Here is a 21,814-nt window from a genome sequence, read left to right on the forward strand (position 1 = left end):
CTTTTCTCCACACCCTCTCCAGCATTTATTGCTTGTAGACTTTTGGATAACAGCCATTCTGACTGGCGTGTAATGGTACCTCATTGAGGTTTTGATTTGCATTTCTCTGATAATGAGTGATGTTGAGCATCTTTTCATGTGTTTGTTAGCCATCTGTATATCTTCTTTGGAGAAATGTCTGTTTAGTTCTTTGGCCCATTTTTTGATTGGGTCATTTATTTTTCTGGAATGGAGCTGCAGGAGTTGCCTGTATATTTTTGAGATTAATCCTTTGTCTATTTCTTTATTTGCTATTATCTTCTCCCATTCTGAAGGCTGTCTTTTCACCTTGCTTATAGTTTCCTTTGTTGTGCAAAAGCTTTTAAGTTTCATAGGTCCTATTTGTTTATTTTTGCTTTTATTTCCAATATTCTGGGAGGTGGGTCATAGAGGATCTTGTTGTGATTTATGTTGGAGAGTGTTTTGCCTATGTTCTCCTCTAGGAGTTTTATAGTTTCTGGTCTTACATTTAGATCTTTAATCCATTTTGAGTTTATTTTTGTGTATGTAATGCAGTCTTATGTTGCAAGTATGATCTGTTTCACTCTCACTTCAGGTGTTATCTGAAAGATGTTGAGTTTTACTGTGTTTACTGTCTTAAAATTTTTAAATCTCCTGAGATACCCCTTTGAGTTCATTGTGTCTCCGTGGGTTACCTTGGCACATAGTTTGAGAAATACCAGTTTAAGTGATTTACTCAGAGAAATACAGGAAGAAACAAGCAGAATCAGCATTTAAACTTTAATAGTTTGACTCCAAGTCTTGTTCTTAAACCATTTTTACTGTCTTTCCTATGAAATCATGTTTCCCTTGCTACTCAGACTTTCATTTGAATTCAATGTCCAACAAGGAAAACACGACCCACTAGAAGTCTTTAAAACAGAGGAAATTAATATCACCAATTATTACATTGGTGATAAAAGAGATCAGAAGCTAAGGGAACAGTGAGGCAACTCAGATACAAGCAACCGCAGGAATCTAGGAACAGTCCCATATTTGCATGATCAATGGGAAAGGTAGTGTTACAGGGACCCAGAAGCTGAGGTTGGCAGCTGGACCCACAGTGGAAATGCAGCCACTGCCAGAGATGTCTCAGGATACAGAAAGAGGGGGAGGAAGTATCTTGATATCTTCCTTTCACCTGCCTCCAGCCTTCCCACCAGTTCCTCCCACTGGATAAATCTACCTGGAAGCCAGAGAGCAAGGGATCCTGAGAAATGTAGTCCCTTAGGTATGGAGCATAAGATGAGGAGGAGAGAATGGATCTGAGCAAACAGGCAGTTGACCAGCACCACAAAGTGTAGCATATATACTTTATAATTCCTTTAGCAAACATTTACTGAGGACCTACTGGGTGCCAGGTATCATGCTAGATGCCATAATGAGCAGAACAGACCTGATCACTGCTCATTAGAGGATCAAAGACTAAAACAGAAGGAGATGACAGATGAATGGATAAAGAAGTTGTGGTACATACACATAATGGAATATTACTCGGCCATAAAAAAGAATGCATCTGAGTCAGTTCTGATGAGGTGGATGAACCTAGAACTTATTACACAAAGTGAAGCGAGTCAGAAAGAGAAAGATAAATATCATATTCTAACACACATATACAGAATCTAGAAACGTGGTTCTGAAGAATTTATTTACAGGGCAGCAAAGGAGAAACAGAGAATAGACTTACGGACATGGGGAAGGAAGGAGATGGTGAGATGTATGGAAAGAGTAACATGGAAACTTCCATTACCACATGTAAAATAGATAGCCAACAGGAATTTGCCATATGGCTCCGGAAACTCAAACAGGGGCTCTGTATCAACCTAGAGGGGTGGGATGGGGAGGAATGGGAGGGAGGTTCAAAAGGGAGGGGACATATGTATACTTATGGCTGATTCATGTTGAGGTTTGACAGAAAACAGCAAAATTCTGTAAAGCAATTATCCTTCAATTAAAAAATATATTAAAAAACAAAAAAAAAGCAGGAGGAGAATAAACAGAACTATCTCAAGTATGGAAGAAAAATATTGCAGTGCTGTGGGAGAGTTAGTAATTTAGAAGGGGCACCGTCTCACTGTTTTAAGTCTAGTTAATTGACTAGATGTGTGTGTATGTAGCAAACCTGTGTTCAAGGAAGGACAGAATATTTATATCCAGAAAAAGTTTAGAAAAAATACTGACTCCTTCACACTTAACATCTACATTATAGGGCTTTATTGTCTCAAAGCTATGTGTGATTGTGTGTAAATGTGTGTGTGTGTGTGTGTGTGTGTGTGTGTGTGTGTGTGAGAGAGAGAGAGCGAAAGAGAGGCAGAGAGAGAACAGTACAAAGGAAGATTCCTTTAGAAACACATTCAAAAGAGCCAGAGGGCTCCCAGCTGGCTAATCTCCGTCATGCTTTCCTGGCCCCTCCCCCTTCCTTCTCATCATAACTTGTGATCTTAGAGGCATGAAAGAATTTGAGCCCCTCCCCCAGCCTGACCGTCTCTGCGGGCGGTGCAGCCTGGCTCCATGTCAAACCCAGCTGGGAGGGCGAACCCCAGGGCCACAGAGAGGGTGGTGGGCTTGCAGGCAGGTTCCTCGCCCAGTGGCCATGGGTGACAAGAGTGGTGCCCTACGCACCTATAAATCCCTTGATGAGGAGAGCCTCTTGGGCTCTGCAGAGCTGCCCAAAAGACCCACGGGGAGCCTGGTTATGCACAGCATGGCCATGTTCGGCCGGGAGTTCTGCTATGCGGTGGAGGCGGCCTACGTGACTCCAGTGCTGCTCAGCGTGGGCCTGCCCAAGAGCCTGTATAGCATGGTGTGGCTCCTGAGCCCTATCCTGGGGTTCCTGCTGCAGCCTGTGGTGGGATCGGCCAGCGACCACTGCCGGGCCCGGTGGGGCCGCCGGAGACCCTACATCCTCACGCTGGGCGTCATGATGCTCCTGGGCATGGCCATGTACCTCAACGGGGACGCGATCATATCAGGTCAGTGGACTGCGCCAGGTAGGCTGGGTGGGAGAAAGTCCTGTTATGCAACTCAGGACAAGGAGAATACAAAGTTCTTTCTGTGACAGTAAAAAATGGTTAAAACTGACTCCCTATCCTAAGTTACATTGAATTTCCACCTTTGAGTGCCCCAGATTCTGTAGTTAGGCACCTTTACTTTTAAAAAACTTCAGGATACATTATTTTTTAATTGTTGTGAGAACTTAAAAATGGGATTATATTTTTACCTATTTTATTACATTATGTATTGTTACATGTTTATGAATTATGGGGTTTTGTGTGTGTGCCCACCATACCTTATTTAGGACTTTCTCAAATTAACCAGCTGCCTAATGGCTCCATAAATTTTTCCAATAAATGTACCTGTGTGTCCAAAGAAGAGTTAATGATGTTCACAGCTTTATGTGGAGTCTTGTAACAGATACAGGGCATCGGCTTGACAGCTCAAGGGGACATTTTTTCATTGCAAATCATGGACATAGACCTGATGGTGAGCACTTTTTCTAGCCATTAAACAGCCGCCAATTAATCAGTAATTGGTGGTAGTATATATATTGCGTTGAAAAAAAGAATTGTTAAACTTAAAAATAGCACACATTTTCTGGCCATTAATTCTCAGGCTAGCAGAATGGATGATAATGAGCCATGATAATCAGTTATCATCTCTATATATTTAAAAGTGGGCATAAATCTATAAATGTAGTATATTTCTGGAGGAATTTATTTTAAAAATACCTGAAAATAAATTTTGCCTCCAAGGAAGGGTGCTAAAGGCCTGGGGGTGAGAGGAGGAAGTTAAGCTTGTTTTTCACTTATTTTTGTACTGAATTTTTTAAATCAGGTGCATATATTACACATTTTCTTAAGTTTAAAGAATAAACTGAAAACCTGAGAAATAGTTATGAGAGGTGAATGAACAGTGGTATGGTCATAGGATGAATATCATTTAGGTGTTAAAATTGTGATGTTGCTCTTCATCCACTGAAAGGCAAAGATACGAAGAGAGTTGGTTAAAGATGCTGACTTACAACCTGGTCCCATTAATCAGTGCTCCTCCAAGCAAAGCCCTCCAGTCTGTGGCATCAGCCTCACTGGAGGCTGAGAGAGGTGAAAATTCCCAGGCCCTACCTTCCACCTGTTGAGGAATCATAGAAGACTCATGGTAGGTGAGGCCCAACAATCTGTTTTAACAAGTCATCCCGGTAATGGTTAAGGAGCTAAAGTCTGAGAAGCACTGCATAAGGGCACAGATGCACACCTTTCTCTATTTTTGTGCATAAAGGGATGTCTGAAGGATGACCATCTCTTGGACCTGGGATCTTGAAGTATTTCCCCAGCTTTCCTATATGGTTGGCGTGGTTTACAGTCAGCACATATAATTTTTTAAACCACTTTATTTAAAAGAGGGATGATTCACATACCATAAAAGTCACCATCTAAAAGTGAACAGCTCAGTGCTTTTCAGTATATTCTCAAAGTTGTATAACCACCACAGCTATCTAATTACACAACAGTTTCATCTCCCCCCCAACAGACACCTGGTAGCCATTAACAGTCACTCCCCATTTCCTTCTCCCCCACAGTCCTAGATAACTGCTCAATCTACTTTCTGTCTCCAGAGAACTGTCTTTTCTGGACATTCACTGCATGATTTTTAAAACTTGGAAAAAATAAAGAAGCTATTTTTTATCTGGAAGAGCAAACACAACGAAAGTATAGGGAGGTAATATGAAGACAGGAAGTTCGGGTGGAAATAAAAATGTGGATCGTTCTAAACCAGGATTTAGGAGACCAATGGTTGTTTCTCTTTTAGCTTTGATTGCTGACTCAAGGAGGAAGCCGATCTGGGCCATAAGTATCACCATGATAGGTGTGGTTCTCTTTGATTTTGCTGCTGACTTCATTGATGGGCCCATCAAAGCCTACTTGTTTGATGTCTGCACTCATCGAGATAAGGAGAGGGGCCTCCACTACCATGCGCTCTTCACAGGTAGGAAATATCCAGAAAGTCTATCCTTCAGGTCCCCGGGCAGGGAAGCCCTTCCACTGAAGCCATTCAGTGTCTCAGCGCTCAGATTTTTTGAATGAATAGATCTGTTGATGCATCACTCCCATCATGTGGGCTCTGTCTTCCAGGGCACTCCTCTTGTGACCAAGCTGTGGAGTTTTTGCAAAGGAAGTTTGTAGGAGAGCTCTCTGCAGAGCCGTGTGTGGAGACATTTACAAATGAAATGAAAAAAGGCCTTGTAGACTTCATATTTAGTTTTGTTTTTTAGTCAGTAATGTGTAGCATCAACACTACTTAGGAGTTTGCAGCTTCTTGGGCCCCTCTTCCAGTTATTTTAATTCAGCAGGTTTGGGGTGGGGCCCAGAAATTTGTGTTTTTAATGACTTTCTCAGATGATTCTGTGGCAAATGTCCCAAGAATCACATGAACCACATTTAAAAACAGAAATAGGAACAAACCAAGCAAATAAAAAGCCCCAAGTCTTAGAGATTTCTTAAAAAAAAAAAAATTATTTATTTATTTGGCTGCACTGGGTCTTAAGTTGCAACAAGCACGACCTTTAGTTGCAGCGTGTGGGATCTAGTTTCCTGACCAGATTGAATCCCAGGCCTCCAGGATTGGAAGCTCAAAGTCTTAGCCACTGGGCCACCAGGAAAATCCCAGAGATTTCTTAGTTATATAAAGAGTTAGCAAATCCTCAACCTCCTGTTTTGGAAAATGCCATGCCAGGAGGACACTTCTTGGGGCCATTGCTGGCCTTCTTTGATAGCTGTTAGGCCCTTCATGTAGAGCAATGCCACTAATGTTCAACATGCATTTCTAGAGCTCCATTTGTTGTTGTTCAGTCATTCAGTCATGTCCGACCCTTTGCGACCCCGTGAACTGGAGCATGACAGGCTTCCCTGTCTTTCACTATTTTCTAGAGCTTGTTGAAACTTATGTCCACTGAGTCAGTGATGCCATCCAACCGTCTCATCCTCTGTCACCGCCTTCTCCCCCTGCCCTCAGTCTTTCCCAGCATCTGGATCTTTTCCAGTGAGACTGCTCTTCACATCAGATGGCCAAAGTATTGGCATCAGTTCTTCCAATGAATATTCAGGATTGATTTCCTTTAGGACTGACTAGTTTGATCTCCTTGCTGTCCTTCCAGTTGGGATTGTTCTAGGATTGGGGTGTCATCCACAAGACAACAGCATGATCCTGTCCTTGGGAGCATTGTTAGGTCTAGATGTGGGGACTCTATTTGATTTTCTCCAAGGCCCAACCAAGGTATTTTTATTTTATGTTTTGATGTACTCTGTCTCCTCTCATGGTCAGATATGTCCCATGAGAAGCAGAATCTTGAATTTTGTTCAGATTATATCCCCACAGCCAAAAGCAGGCCTGGCCACAGAAGCCATTCAGTCAACAATTTGTTGTTTGTGCAAATATTTGAATGGTAAACACTGATAAGAATGGGGCTGCCCGGCAGAGAGGGGCCTGGAGGAGCAGGAGTCCAGCCCATCTGTCTGGGACCCCTGGAACACTTTGTTTACCAGCTGGAAGGTCCCAGAATAGAGATTCAAGCTGCATTCTCCTAACTTAAATCCCACAGTTCCTACTGCTATATCATAATCTGCTGAAATTAATTATGATATTGTGGGAGGCTTTTTGGCTTTTGAACCTGACACGTTGAGAGTTTTGTTGCTCTAAGTACTTTGGGCAACATGGTCACTCCTTCCCAGTTTATATCAGTGTTAGTCTTGGCCTAACAACCTTTGCTTTGCTGCCTCTAATATTAAAAGAGCTCTGTATTTGGGGAACTTTTCCAGGGTTAACACATGGCAGTATTTCTGTTGAGTTTGATAAAATGTCTTGAGGTTTTCTTTTGATACTAGTGTATTGTGGTTTCAGCCAGCATATAATTCATGTATAATTTTCATGTGACCTCATTTCAGGCTTTCACTGTATCTTGTCTGAGCTTTTGTACTTATCCTTTAACTGATTTTCCAGTCTCTAATTTTTTCCTATTCCAATTGTGCTAACACACAGCTTCCAGGGTCATATTCCTAAAAGATACCTCTGATCAGGACACTTTCATGTTCAATGACCTGCAGTGGCTCCTGTTTACAAAAAATTGATTAATTAATCAATTGCCAATTTAAGAAAGAAATAGAGAATTTTATTCAATTCAATTGAATTTTATTCAATTTTATTCAATTTATTCAATTTTATTCAAAGACTATAAATTGGGAAACAGTCTCTCAGAGAGCTCTCAGAACTATTCCTCCCATCAGAGGTCAAAGCACAGTTCTATATGAGACAAAGTGTTATACATCTAATGACGTACTGACAGTCATTTACATGGTCCAGGTCTGCACATACAAGGCGAGTAGTGGGTCATCATGACAGCTTACAGGATGGAGAAGGGACTGTTATCTGTTAAGGAGTTCCCTTGCTAGTGCCAGGAGAAAGTTGCTGCTGTCAAGAAAGTATTCCTGTGACTTCTATGGCAGCAGTCTGATTAATATATTAATATAATGCAGATGCATGTTGCACACTCCAGGGGAGGGAGGAGGCCCAAAGGGGAAAGTGTTATATTTAAATCTAGGCCCAACAATTCCAAATGTTTTTCAAATAAGTGTCAAAGGGTTCACTGCCAAAATGTTCTCCAGCATGTTTCTGAATTTTTTTTTTTTTTTTTTAAAGAAAAGTCTCTATTGGCTTCTGGGAATTTTAAACCTCCAACTTCTGTCTCTATGTTTAAAGGTAACTCTACCTGCCCTCCACCCCTGGCATATGTGATAGCCATGCTGGGTTTAGTGGATCCATCTCATCCCTTCTGGATTCCCTGGTAGCTCAGTTGGTAAAGAATTCGCCTGCAGTACAATAGACTGGTTCACTTCCTGGATCAGGAAGATCCCCTGGAGAAGGCAGAGGCTGCCCACTCCAGTATTCTTGGGCTTCCCTGGTAGCTTATACAGTAAAGAATCCGCCTGCAATGGGGAACACCTGGGTTCGATCCCTGTGTTGGGAAGATCCCCTGGCAGAGAGCAAGGCAACCCACTCCAGTATTCTTGCCTAGAGAATCCCCATGGACAGAGGAGCCTGGCTGGCTACAGCCCATGGGGTCGCAAACAGTCAGACACGACTGAGTGACTAAGCACAGCACAGCCTCATCCCTTCACCTCATGCCTTCACCTCTGGGTGCACCTGGGGCTGTGGAACCATCACTCACCAAAAGAAAGGAGATTCCTCCCTTGAGTCAGAATGCTTGTAAGTGAGCATCTGTTGCTATTAATAAATTAACCCGAGGCCTTGCTCTCCTGAACAGTGGTCTCTGTTCCACCCAAGGAGACTGGATGAGGGCTGATGGTCAGTAAAGGTTGTCCCAGTTCAAATCCTGGCTCCTCCTCCCGCCCAGTCCCTACTATTTCTGAACTTTTGTTTCTTCACAGGGCTGTGAATCTGTCCACCATGTTAGTTATTAACATCCTGGCAATATTTTGGGATTTCGCTCGTAGCTCAGTCGGTAAAGACTCTACCTGCAATGCCAGAGACCTGGGTTTGATCCCTGGGTTGGGAAGAGCCCCTGGAGAGGGAAATGGCAACCCACTCCAGCGTTCTTGCCTGGAGAATCACATGGACAGAAGAGCCTGGCAGGCTACAGTCCATGGGGTTGCAAGAATTGGACGCAACTTAGCAAACTGGATCACCAACCACCACCACCATTCTGGCAAATGGTCCCAAGCAATGGTTCCTGAGCAAGGAACCCTTTAATAGGATTCAGCACCAAATGTATAGATTTACTATATATTCTCCATTCCCACCAGGCTTGCAAAAGTTGTGTTTGTGTATAATGACTTGATAAGGAACTTGCCCCATGTGCATCTTTGGAAGAAGAGTGGGTAACGTGTTAGGCTTAGCTTCTTTTGACTTTTCTGTTTCTTTAATACTTCAAAGTTTGCGTAAAAAATGCTAGTGAAACAAATACTCAGAATAGAAATAATTAAGAGCTAAAAAAAGAGTCCTAAAAATAAAGTTTAGATATGGGTCCCTTTGACCAAATGTATACAAGTGGGAAAAGGCTGTGTTTCACAGTAGAGTCGATTTTAACTTCTCCTTCAGGACTCATTGCTGCATGAGTGGATTTCTTTCATCAGCTGAGTTTCCTTTGAAGTTTCTGCCCCCAGTGAACTTTCATGTCTCCTCACACAGGCAGGAAAGGATGTGGCCAGAGCAGAAACCAGGGTACAGGAATTTCAGCTTTGAGGGTGACATGAATAACTTAGGGTGAAACATAAGGTCTACAAATTGCCATTTCTTATCCCCATTCAACACCTACCTCTCAAAGAATCTCAAAGGCAGGTTAGAGATGGGAGCCCCTGAGGACATTTTTTCACTTACTCAATACTTGTGTACATGCTTAGTCACTCATCTGTGTCTGACTCTTTGCAACCTCATGGACTGTAGCCTGCCAGGCTCCTCTGTCCATGGTATTCTCTAGGCAAGAATACTGGAATGGGTTGCCATTCCCTTCTCCAGGGGATCTTCATAACCCAGGGATGGAACCTGGGTCTCCTGCATTGCAGGTTAATTCTTTACCATCTGAGCCACGAGGGAATTGTCTACCAGAAATCTCTTTCCCCAGATACCAACTGGCTGGCTTGGCTTGCATCCTCTCTTTGTTATAATCTCTGGTCACATAGCCCCTCCTCAGCAATTCATGATTACTTGATAATATATTATTTATTCATTTGTTTGTTGTTTATTGTCTGCCTCTAGAGCCAACATATAAGCTATCTGAAGACAGGAGTATTTCCTGTTTGTTCCAAAATCACTAGTGCTTAGAATAGTTCTGGAAATATGCTGAAGAAATATTGATGAGACAAATATTCTATTTTAACATCCTCGTTTTACCTGTGAGGAAGCTGTGTTGCTGAGAGGTAAGTGACTAACTCAAGGTCACACAGCTGGATTTGTGTGCTAAGTCGCTTCTGTCATGTCCAACTCTTTTCGGCCCTATGGACCATAGCCCACCAGGCTCCTCTGTCCCTAGGGTTTTCCAGGCAAGAATACTGGAGAGGGTTGCCATGCACTTCTCCAGGGCATCTTCCCAACCCACAGATGGAACCTGGGTCTCTTTCGACTCCAGCTTCGTCAGGCATGTTCTTTACCACTAGCGCCACCTGGGAAAACAGCTAGTAGAAGATATTGAATCAGTCTTTATGTCTGCAATGCATGTGAATCCTCAACCCAAGGGCTTCCCTAATAGCTCAGTTGGTAAAGAATCTTCCTGCAATGCAGGAGACCCAGGTTTGATCCCTGGGTTGGGAAGATCCCCTGGAGAAGGAAATGGCAACCCACTCCAGTATTCTTGCCTGGAGAATGCCATGGACAGAGGAGCCTGGCAGGCATCAGTTCATGGGCTTGCAAAGAGTCGGACACAACTTAGCGACTAAACCACCACCCCAACCCAGATGTAAGTTAATTGTGTCTGTGTTGAGCCCCATTGGCCCAGGGTGGTGAAAACTTAGTGTCAGTCCCTTTGGAATACTCTCCTACACCTTTCCCTGAGTCTTGCGTCTAAAAACTGGAAGCTTAGAGTGCAAAAGTTTCAGGCAGCAAGGATCTGGGTTTCCTCGTCATGTGTTCTCACTGGCATTTACTGGGCTGTCCTTGGTCCTGCGGTTTCTCAGCTGTGAGGCTGAACTGGTCACAGTCGCATTCTCACTCATCCTTGTCCACAGGGCCCCTTCAGAACCCCCAGGATTCTCAGCTCCCCACCGCCCGCATGGCATCCTGCTCTTCCCAGGCCTGCAGATGTGAGGTGGGCTCTGTGAGCTGCAAACACTCCATGCTCTGGTTTTCTTGTCTCTAAAAGAGAGGTAGAAATTCAGTTGAGCCTTGTTATTCAGGGATTCCATATTTGTGAAGTCATCTGCTTACTAAAACTTACTGGTACCACCAAAATCAATACTTGTAGCTCATTCTCCATCATTTGCAAGCATCTGCAGAGTGGAGGAGAAAAGAAAACCAATGTGAGTCACCCAGTGTGCTTTCTCCCAGCTGTGGTTGAGCAAGGTGACACTCTGCCTTCTTGTTTTGATTCTTACACTGTAAACAGATGTCCTTTTTGTGATATGTTTAGTGCCATTTTTTTCTTTTTTATATATTTTTTTTCTTGGTGATTTCAGTATTTAAAGTGGCTCCAAATGTGGTGCTGAAAGCACTGCTTTGGGTTCATAAGTGCAAGAATGTTGTGATGTGACTTCTGGAGAAAATATGTGTCCTAAGTGTTGTTCCGGTGTGAGTTACAGTGCTGTTGGCCACGGGCTATTCCATGAGATATCTTTAAACAGAAACACATGTAAAACAAGGTTCTGTGTTGTTCCACTGATGAAAACGAAGACTTGAGGCTCACAGGAACTTAACCCTCAGAGCAGGAGTTTACTATTCACCAACTTACCAATTCAGGGCTTGTGGAAACTTTCTGGAACGTTAACTACTGCTAATAGTAAGATGCAGCAGTAGTAACTTCCTCAAAGGGTTGTTGTGAGGATTGAGTGAATCGGAAACGTCAAGCACCTAGAACAGAGCCTGACACATGGTCTTATCTGTCTCACCCACCGCAGAGCCCTTGCTCCCTTGAAGTCTGAATATCCCCCTGGGGTCTTCCTAGGAAAAAAAGTGTTGATCCGTTCTGCTCTTGGGTTCCCCAAGCGGTCTGGGAGGTTTTGCTCCCCACCACCCCCTCCATCCTCCCATCCCAGCTAGGTCTGAGGATCAAGAAGCAGAACCACTACAGCTTTAGGGACACACCAGTTCACCCTTCATGAATGCTCTGTCTACCCTGGGAAGCCTTGTTCTTAAATCACATTTTTTTTTTTTTAATTCTTTTGCAGTAAAAAGGAGAATAGAGGAATGAGTTTTTCTCTTTTCCTTTCCTGAGAAAGTGAACTTGCTCAGTCGTGTCCGACTCTTTGTGACCCCATGGACTATAGCCTACCAGGCTCCTCCATCCATGGGATTTTTCAGCTAAGAGTACTGGAGTGGGTTGCTATTTCCTTCTTCAGGGGATCTTCCCGACCCAGGAATTGAACCCGGGTCTCTCACATTGTAGGCAGATGCTTTACCATCTGAGCCACCAGGGAAGTCCAGTGAAGAAGAGAAAAGAGAACAGTGAGCAGGCCTGAACATTCCTAACTGTCCCTAACTCTGCATGTCTATAATTTAAGTTTGCTTTTCTGCCCCCTAACTCTGCAGGAGCTACATTTCACACCAATTTTACCTTTGACTTTCGCTAAATACATCCTGCATCTGGTTTTTACCCTTACAACACCCTTCCCTTTGTAGTTACATATCAGAGCCACCAAACTGCCAGACTCAATTACTAGGTTACTGACACCAGCCTATGACTATCTTTGAAACAATGCAAGAGGAAGAAATCAAGATCCTAACACTGTTATTCCTCATCATTGACTCCTGAATGCAAGCCGTTGTCTTATATAAGCCCCTAGACTCCCATGGAGAGGGGGCACTGTGCTTGAGTCATGAGCCTATTGTCTTCCCCTCTCTGCCAGCTGAGAATTAAAGCCACCTTCCTATTTCCTCCATACTCATTCTCCCTATTTTTTATTCAGCTCTGGTGGGCAGAGAGAGCCAAGATTTTGGCCAGCAACACATCTACCATCAGTGCCTTTGGAGCCTAAGGGCTTCTGAAACTCAGAAGCAAGGAGGCATGTTCTTATTTCTCTGCTTTCCACTTTCATGTCCTTCCCCAAAAGCAATGAGCCTGGCTCAGTTTGAACATGAAGGAAGGGCCCCGGGAAATACCAGGGCAGATGTGGGTGGACGGAAGCCGTGGTCAGCACTTTAAGTATATTTTCTCACATCTCTTGGAGAGATGAGTTGCCTTGCAAATCTCAAGAAATGTCAGGTCTTATATGCTCAGTCTCTAGAAGGAAAGTTACGTCTGCCTGGTTCATTGCAATGTCTGCAGGGCCCAGCACAGTTCTTGGTGAGAGTAGGTGTTCCATCCATTTCTACTGATTAAAAAATATCTCTCTCTCACACACGCACACACATACACACTCCTAGTAGTTGGTACTTATGTTAACTCTCTGGGATTTTGTGTGTGTGTGTGTTTGGTGTAGATAGGAACTAATCTGACACTTTCATTGCTATTTTCTCAACACAGAAAAGAAGCAGAGGGACTCTTCCATGAACCTCCCAGGAATGCAGGATCTTTTATCTGTCCCCTTGCTGAGGTACTGAAGCTGGCAGCACACCGATAACTCTCTCCTCTTGAGCTCATTCTCCATTGCAGTTGAGGTTGTTTAGTCACATGCCTGAAGCAGGGAATCAATTACAGGCCCATGGTAGATACAGAGTTTGACTCAGACAGACTCTCTTTAGGTTCCTTGGTCCTGAAACTCTCCCAGTTTTCCATTTTACCTATTACATGTTGTATTAGTCACCCAGTCATGTCCGACTCTCTGTGACACTGTGGATTGTAACCTGCCAGACTTCTCTGTCTGTGGAATTCTCTAGGCAAGAATACTGGAATGGGTTGCCATTCCCTTCTCCATGGATCTTCCTGACCAGGGATTGAACCTGGGCCTCCCGCATTGCAGGCAGATTGTTTACCGTCTGAGCCACCAGGGAAGCCCTTTACTTATTATGCTGCTGCTGCTAAGTCGCTTCAGTCGTGGCCCACTCTTCGCGACCCCATAGACTGCAGCCTACCAGGCTCCTCTGTCCCTGGGATTCTCCAGACAAGAACACAGGAGTGGGTTGCCATTTCCTTCTCTAATGCATGAAAGTGAAAAGTAAAAGTGAAATCGCTCAGTCGTGTCCGACTCTTCACAACTCCATGGACTGCAGCCCACCAGGCTCCTCCATCCATGGGATTTTCCAGGCAAGAGTACTGGAGTGGGTTGCCATTGCCTTCCCCATTTACTTATTATAGTTGTAGACTAAAGAAAGAAATAATACATATTTCTGTATATTTGGACTTCTTCCAGGAGGAACCGTTGTTTAAACCGTATCATTAGTTATGAAATATACTATCTGTCTGCTGAGCCATTCATTCTGGTGTGATTTTGACATCACAACCTGGCTCTGTCAGGCTCCGATAAGAGCCAGCTGGAGCCTTCTTTGCAGAGGCTGGTTATCTAATGTGGTGGCAGATGCCCTTGAGATGCTCCAGCTTATCTGGCCAGTAGCCTGGGACTGACTCCAAGAGCCCCAGGAAGGCTGATACTGGCAGTAGTAATAAATGCAATCTTGTTGTAAATGTGGGAGTTGATGTTAGCCTTTGTTGCCACTTTGATGACTAGGCTTTGTTTAGGAGACTATTTCGAAGATAAAATCCTTAGTTTAAGTGGAGGATGTTAAAAGCAAAGCATTCAGTAAATTCCTACAGCCCTCTGCTGGCCTCATCAGATCTGAAGTTGTGAATAGATAAAAGTTAAATGTTTCCATCCAGAGTTTTAAGATACTGCCTAGTAGAAATGGCATCCCACTTCAGTATTCTTGCCTGGAGAATCCCATGGATAAGGAGGCTTGTGGGCTATAGACCATAATGTTGCAAAGAGTTGAATACTACTAAAGCACCTTAGCATTCAGCATTCAGCATGGCCCCACTATTCATCAAGGCATACTGTTACAACTTTTAGCTGTGTCCCACAGTAGCACCAAGACAAATGAATTAGTTTTGCTTGTTTTGTTTTTTCCCCTTCCCTGAGAGAAGAGAGAATTGGAAATTAAAAAAAATTTTTTTAATCACTTGTAGCATGATTTATTTAATTGATTAGTGGAGGAACTGATTGGGAAGACAAAGAACAGTTTCCCCAAGTTCTTTCAGGATAAATTGTGTGTGTGTGTGTGTGTGTGTGTGTGTGTTTAGCAAAAGAAAAAAAAAAGCTAGATTAGATACAAATCTGATTAACATACTACAAGGTAATATAACTGTAGCTCCTCTGTAATAGTCCTACCAGGCTATGAAAATATGGTTACAAACCTTATTAATGTCTGCAAATTATCCTTAGTTTTACAAGATTGTACATCATTGCACTTTGTCAGTTGTGGCTTGTTGGTCAATGACAACAAAGTCTCGTTCCCAAGAATATCAGATGAGGGTGGTGCAGGTTGCTTAGAAGCTGCTCTATCTCCTGAGTGCTCAAAAAGTGATATTTGGACTAACAGGGGTGGGTTGTCACTGGGGAGCTCGAAAGGAATGCAGAGCCTTGGGTTCTATTGCCATCTTTAAAATCAGAACTTATGCTATAGACTTCCCTGGTGGCTCAGACGGTAAAGCATCTGCCTATAATGCAGGAGACCTGGGTTCAATCCCTTGGTTTGGAGGATCTCCTGGAGAAGGAAATGGCAACCCACACCAGTATTCTTGCCTGGAAAATCCCATGGATGGAGGAGCCTGGTTAGGCTACAGTCCATGGGGTCGCAAAGAGTCAGACACGACTGAGCGACTTCACTTCACTTCACATGCTATAGATTGAATGTTTGTGTCCCCCTCTGAATCCATATGTTGAAAACCTCATGCCTAATGTGATGCTGTTGAACACAGAGTGTCTGATGAACTATGGATGGAGGTTCGTGACATTGTACAGGAGACAGGAATCAAGAACATCCCCAAGAAAAAGAAATGCAAAAAAGCAAAATGGCTGCCTGAGGAGGCCTTACAAATAGCTGTGAGAAGAAGAGAAGTGAAAAGCAAAGGAGAAAAGGAAAGATATATCCATTTGAATGCAGAGTTCCAAAGAATATCAAGGAAAGATAAGAAAGGCTTCCTCAGTGATCAGTGCAAAGAAATAGAGGAAAACAATAGAATGGGAAAGACTAGAGATCTCTTCTCTAGAAAATTAGAGATACCAAGGGAACATTTCATGCAAACATGGGCTCAATAAAGGACAGAAATGGTAGGGACCTAACAGAAGCAGAAGATATCAAGAAGAGGTGGCAAGAATACACAGAAGAGCTATACAAAAAAGATCTTCACGACCCAGATAATCATGATGGTTTGATCACTCACCTAGAGCCAGACATCCTGGAATGTGAAGTCAAGTGGGCCTTAGGAAGCATCACTATGAACAAAGCTAGTGGAAGTGATGGAATTCCAGTTGAGCTATTTCAAATCCTAAAAGATGATGCTGTGAAAGTGCTGCACTCAATAGGCCAGCAAATTTGGAAAACTCAGCAGTGGCCACAGGACTGGAAAAGGTCAGCTTTCATTCTATTCTCAAAGAAAAGCAATCCCAAACAATGCTCAAACGACCACACAGTTGCACTCATCTCACATGCTAGGAAAGTAATGCTCAAAATTCTCCAAGCCAGGCTTCAGCAATTCATGAACTGTGAACTTCCAGATATTCAAACTGGTTTTAGAACAGGCAGAAGAACCAGAGATCAAATTGCCAACATCCAACAAAAGACCTATACATAGAAAACTATAAAACACTGATGAAAATAATCAAAGAGGACACAAACAGATGGAGAAACATACCGTGTTCATGGATTGGAAGAATCAATATTGTCAAAATGGCTATTCTACCCAAAGCAGTCTATAGATTCAATGCAATCCCTATCAAGCTACCAACGGTATTTTTCACAGAACTAGAACAAATAATTTCACAATTTGTATGGAAATACAAAAAACCTCGAATAGCCAAAGTAATCTTGAGAAAGAAGAATGGAACTGGAGGAATCAACCTGCCTGACTTCAGACTCTACTACAAAGCCACAGTCATCAAGACAGTATGGTACTGGCACAAAGACAGAAATATAGATCAATGGAACAGAATAGAAAGCCCAGAGATAAATCCACGAACCTATGGACACCTTATCTTCGACAAAGGAGGCAAGGATATACAATGGAAAAAAGACAACCTCTTTAACAAGTGGTGCTGGGAAAACTGGTCAACCACTTGTAAAAGAATGAAACTAGAACACCTTCTAACACCATACACAAAAATAAACTCAAAATGGATTAAAGATCTAAATGTAAGACCAGAAACTATAAAACTCCTAGAGGAGAACATAGGCAAAACACTCTCCGACATGAATCACAGCAGGATCCTCTATGACCCACCTCCCCAAATATTAGAAATAAAAGCAAAAATAAACAAATGGGATCTAATGAAACTTAAAAGCTTTTGCACAACAAAGGAAACTATAAGCAAGGTGAAAAGACAGCCCTCAGATTGGGAGAAAATAATAGCAAACGAAGCAACAGACAAAGGATTAATCTCAAAAATATATAAGCAACTCCTGAAGCTCAATTCCAGAAATATAAATGACCCAATCAAAAAATGGGCCAAAGAACTAAACAGACATTTCTCCAAAGAAGATATACAGATGGCTAACAAACACATGAAAAGATGCTCAACATCACTCATTATCAGAGAAATGCAAATCAAAACCACAATGAGGTACCATTACACGCCAGTAAGAATGGCTGCTATCCAAAAGTCTACAAGCAATAAATGCTGGAGAGGGTGTGGAGAAAAGGGAACCCTCTTACACTGTTGGTGGGAATGCAAACTAGTACAGCCACTATGGAGAACAGTGTGGAGATTCCTTAAAAAACTGGAAATAGAACTGCCATATGACCCAGCAATCCCACTGTTGGGCATACACACAGAGGAAACCAGATCTGAAAGAGACACGTGTACGCCAGTGTTCATCACAGCACTGTTTATAATAGCCAGGACATGGAAGCAACCTAGATGCCCATCAGCAGATGAATGGATAAGGAAGCTGTGGTACATATACACTATGGAATATTACTCAGCCATTAAAAAGAATTCATTTGAATCAGTTCTAATGAGATGGATGAAACTGGAGCCTATTATACAGAGTGAAGTAAGCCAGAAAGATAAAGAACATTACAGCATACTAACACATATATATGGAATTTAGAAAGATGGTAATGATAACCCTATATGCAAAACAGAAAAAGAGACACAGATGTACAGAACAGACTTTTGGACTCTGTGGGAGAAGGCGAGGGTGGGATGTTTTGAGAGAACAGCATGTATATTATCTATAGTGAAGCAGATCACCAGCCCAGGTGGGATGCATGAGACAAGTGCTCGGGCCTGGTGCACTGGGAAGACCCAGAGGAATCAGGTGGAGAGGGAGGTGGGAGGGGGGATCAGGATGGGGAATATATGTAACTCCATGGCTGATTCATGTCAATGTATGACAAAACCCACTGCAATGTTGTGAAGTAATTAGCCCCCAACTAATAAAAATAAATGAAAAAAAAACAAAAACAAATTGCCAACATCCACTGGATCATTGAAAAAGCAAGAGAGTTCCAGAAAAACATCTATTTCTGCTTTATTGACTATGCCAAAGCCTTTGACTATGTGGATCACAAGAAACTGTGGAAAATTCTGAAAGAGATGGGAATACCAGACCACCTGACTGGCCTCTTGAGAAACCTGTATGCAGGTCAGGAAGCAACAGTTAGAACTGGACATGGAACATCAGACTGGTTCCAAATAGGAAAAGGAGTATGTCAAGTATATTGTCACTGCTTATTTAACTTATATGCAGAGTACATCATGAGAAACGCTGGACTGGATGAAGCACAAGCTGGAATCAAGATTGCTGGGAGAAATATCAATAATCTCAGATATGCAGATGACACCACCCTTACGGCAGAGAGTGAAGAAGAACTAAAGAGCCTCTTGATGAAAGTGAAAGAGGAGAGTGAAAAAGTTGGCTTAAATCTCAACATTCAGAAAACTAAGATCATGGCTTCCGATCCCATCACTTCATGGTAAATAGATGGGGAAACAGTGGAAACAGTGGCTGACTTTATTTTCTGGGGGTCCAAAATCACTGCAGATGGTGATTGCAGCCATGAAATTAAAAGATGCTTAATCCTTGGAAGGAAAGTTATGACCAACCTAGACAGCACATTAAAAAGCAAAGACATTACTTTGCCAACAAAGGTCCATCTCGTCAAGGCTATGGTTTTTCCAGTGGTCATGTGTGAATGTGAGAGTTGGACTATAAAGAAAACTGAGTGCAGAAAAATTGATGCTTTTAAACTGTGGTGTTAGAGAAGACTCTTGAGAGTCCCTTGGACTGCAAGGAGATCCAACCAGTCCGTCCTAAAGGAGATCAGTCCTGGGTGTTCATTGGAAGGACTAATGTTGAAGCTGAAACTCCATTACTTTGGCCACCTGATGCGAAGAGCTAACTCATTTGAAAAGACCCTGATGCTGGGAAAGATTGAGGGCGGGAGGAGAAGGGGACGACAGAGGATGAGATGGTGGCATGGCATCACCGACTAGATGGACATGAGTTTGAGTAAACTCCGGGAGTTGGTGATGGACAGGGAGGCCTAGCATGCTGCGGTTAATGGGGTCACAAAGAGTCGGACACAACTGAGTGACTGAACTGAACTAAACTGAATGTGATGCTGTTAGAAGATGGAGCCTTTAGAAGGTGATTAGGTCATGAAGGCTTATGAACAGAGTTAGTGCCCTTAGAAAAGTGGCCCAAGCCAGTTCCCTTGCCACTTCTGCCAAGTGAGGTTACACTGAGAAGATGGCTGTCAATGAGGAAGTGGGTCCTCATCAGACCACATCTGCTGGCGCCTTGATCTTGGACTCCCCAGCCTCCAGAACTGTGAGAAATAAGTGTCTGGTATTTATAAGTCATGAAGTTTATGGTATATTTGTTATAGCAGCTGGAACAGACTAAGACAACCTGTATTGTGACAAGGCATCGTGTGATTCATGTGTGCATTAACGTTTAAGAAGTCCTGCTTTATAAAAAGATTTTTAAGAAATAAGGCCCTTTTAAATAGTTTTTGCTCTTTCCAGATTTGAGATACTTATTTTTTCCACAACACTTGCCACAGGCCACACTAGGGCAGTGGTAAGCCCAAGTCTTAGTCCTCAGAGTGATCCCCCGATTCTAGTCTCTGGACCTAGAATGACTAAGTCCTTTCAGCCAGCTCCAGGCAGCTGTCAGCTTCTCCTGCCTCTGGGCAAGGCTTTGGGATTAGGGTTTCTGTAGGAAGTCAGTAGCACACTCCATTTGAAACCTGGTTCCCTGGTGGCTCAAATGGTAAAGAATCGATGTGCAATGTGGGAGACCTGGGTTCAATCCCTGCGACAGGAAGATCCCCTGGAGGAGGACATGGCTACCCACTCCAGTATTCTTGTCTGGAGAATCCCATGGACAGAGGAGCCTGGTGAGCTACAAGTCCACAGGGTCGCAAAGAGTCAGACAGGGCTGAGGGACACCACTTCCTGCTTCCTTCCTTCTGCTGCTATCTGTGCTGGTGCTTTATATGTATTGTCATATTAACTCTCACAAGACCCATATAAGGAGGCATCACTACACCCATTTGCAGAGAAGTGCCCAAGGTTACATGGTTAGAAAACACACAGGTAGGAATGGAAATCAGCATAATTATAAATCCTTCCTTCTATGTGGTCTCCTGTCACCCACTATAGCCTGCAGTTCTCTTGTCTAATTCAGCTAGACCAGTTGCAGACATCCTTCTACCTCTAAAATCTTTGGATTCCTTGATTTAGTGAACTCTTAGGATCTTCATTGCTAATTAAGAATTCTATAATAATTAGTAACAATAAACTCTTCAAAACTCCTCTATTATGTTTTAATATCTAGCTCACAGTTTTAACATTATTTGTTACAGTTTTTAATTTTTTAAGTAGCTGTTTGTTTATCTGCTTCTTCTCCTTGAAACTATCTTCTGGGGAGGAAAGGATGGGGGTACTATGTCTTATTTATGTTTATATCCCCAGAAGCTAGTAGAGGTTTTCTACATAAGTTTAGTATTCAAATATTTATTGAAGTACATGACATCGGTAGACATAAAACTAGACTAGGAAACCCTCCAATTGTAGCAGTCAAGTGTTCAAGTCAATATCTAATATAATCCATCATTATGATTATATCCATATATTTATATTCATAAAATAAAACCAACATTCTGTTTGCATAGTGGAAGGTTTACTTCACACATCAGTTCTTTCAAATGGGCAGGGGTCTTCTGCTCTGAATTTCGTCTGCTCAGTGGAAGAATGAATTTGAAGAAAAGAGGCATACATAATAGGAGAACTTAATGGCAGTATCACAACCGTTGATCTAGTCACAAATGGTGGTTTTGAGAAAAGAATGTGTAAGTTTTGCACAGGGTTCTCAGTTGGAGCCCATTTGTCCCCCTGGGGGATATTAGACAGCATCAGGAGACATTCGTGGCTGTTGACTAGTGGAGAGGTTGTACTGGCATCTCATGGAGGCGGCCAGACATGTTGTAAAACATCCTACAATGCACAGAACAGCCTCCAGCAAAGACGTATCCAGCCTCAAAATGTCAGTTGTGCTGAGACGGAGAAACCCTGGTCTAGACAGACCCTCCAATAGAGCTAGGCTTTTAGTACATTCTGTTTGGTTGACTGCTTGGCTCAGCACATGGCCTCTGATGTCCTTGGCATCTCCATGATTGAATAAAGAGCATCGTTGTCTAATGGCAATCCATGGCATCACGTGTCCCAGGACTGCCCTCTGAACCAGCAACAATGTGACCACCTCCAGGGCTTCCCTTTCTTCCTGGAGCCTACCAGGGCACCTACCATCCAGACGGGTCACTCTATGTATCATTTATCTGTTTAAATACACGCACCTCACCGATAACTAGACTACATAGTCCTTGCTAGCAGAGAACATATATATATATATTTTTTTTCATTGCAACCCATTGGCCACTATTCCCCATAATTCTGCC

General features: G+C 42.8%; 1 protein-coding gene across 1 annotated transcript in view; it reads left to right on the forward strand.

Moving 5' to 3' along the window:
- Positions 1-2,492: 2,492 nt before the first annotated feature.
- SLC45A2 (solute carrier family 45 member 2) overlaps positions 2,493-21,814 on the forward strand; it is a 36,292-nt gene continuing 16,970 nt past the window's right edge. The window contains exons 1-2 of the mRNA XM_061129263.1: positions 2,493-3,011; positions 4,846-5,022. Of these exons, the coding sequence (XP_060985246.1) occupies positions 2,633-3,011; positions 4,846-5,022 (556 nt within the window). The 5' untranslated portion in view covers positions 2,493-2,632. The remainder of the gene's footprint in view (positions 3,012-4,845; positions 5,023-21,814) is intronic.

This window comes from Dama dama, chromosome 25, assembly GCF_033118175.1.
Source record: "Dama dama isolate Ldn47 chromosome 25, ASM3311817v1, whole genome shotgun sequence".
Taxonomy (NCBI): Eukaryota; Metazoa; Chordata; class Mammalia; order Artiodactyla; family Cervidae; genus Dama; species Dama dama.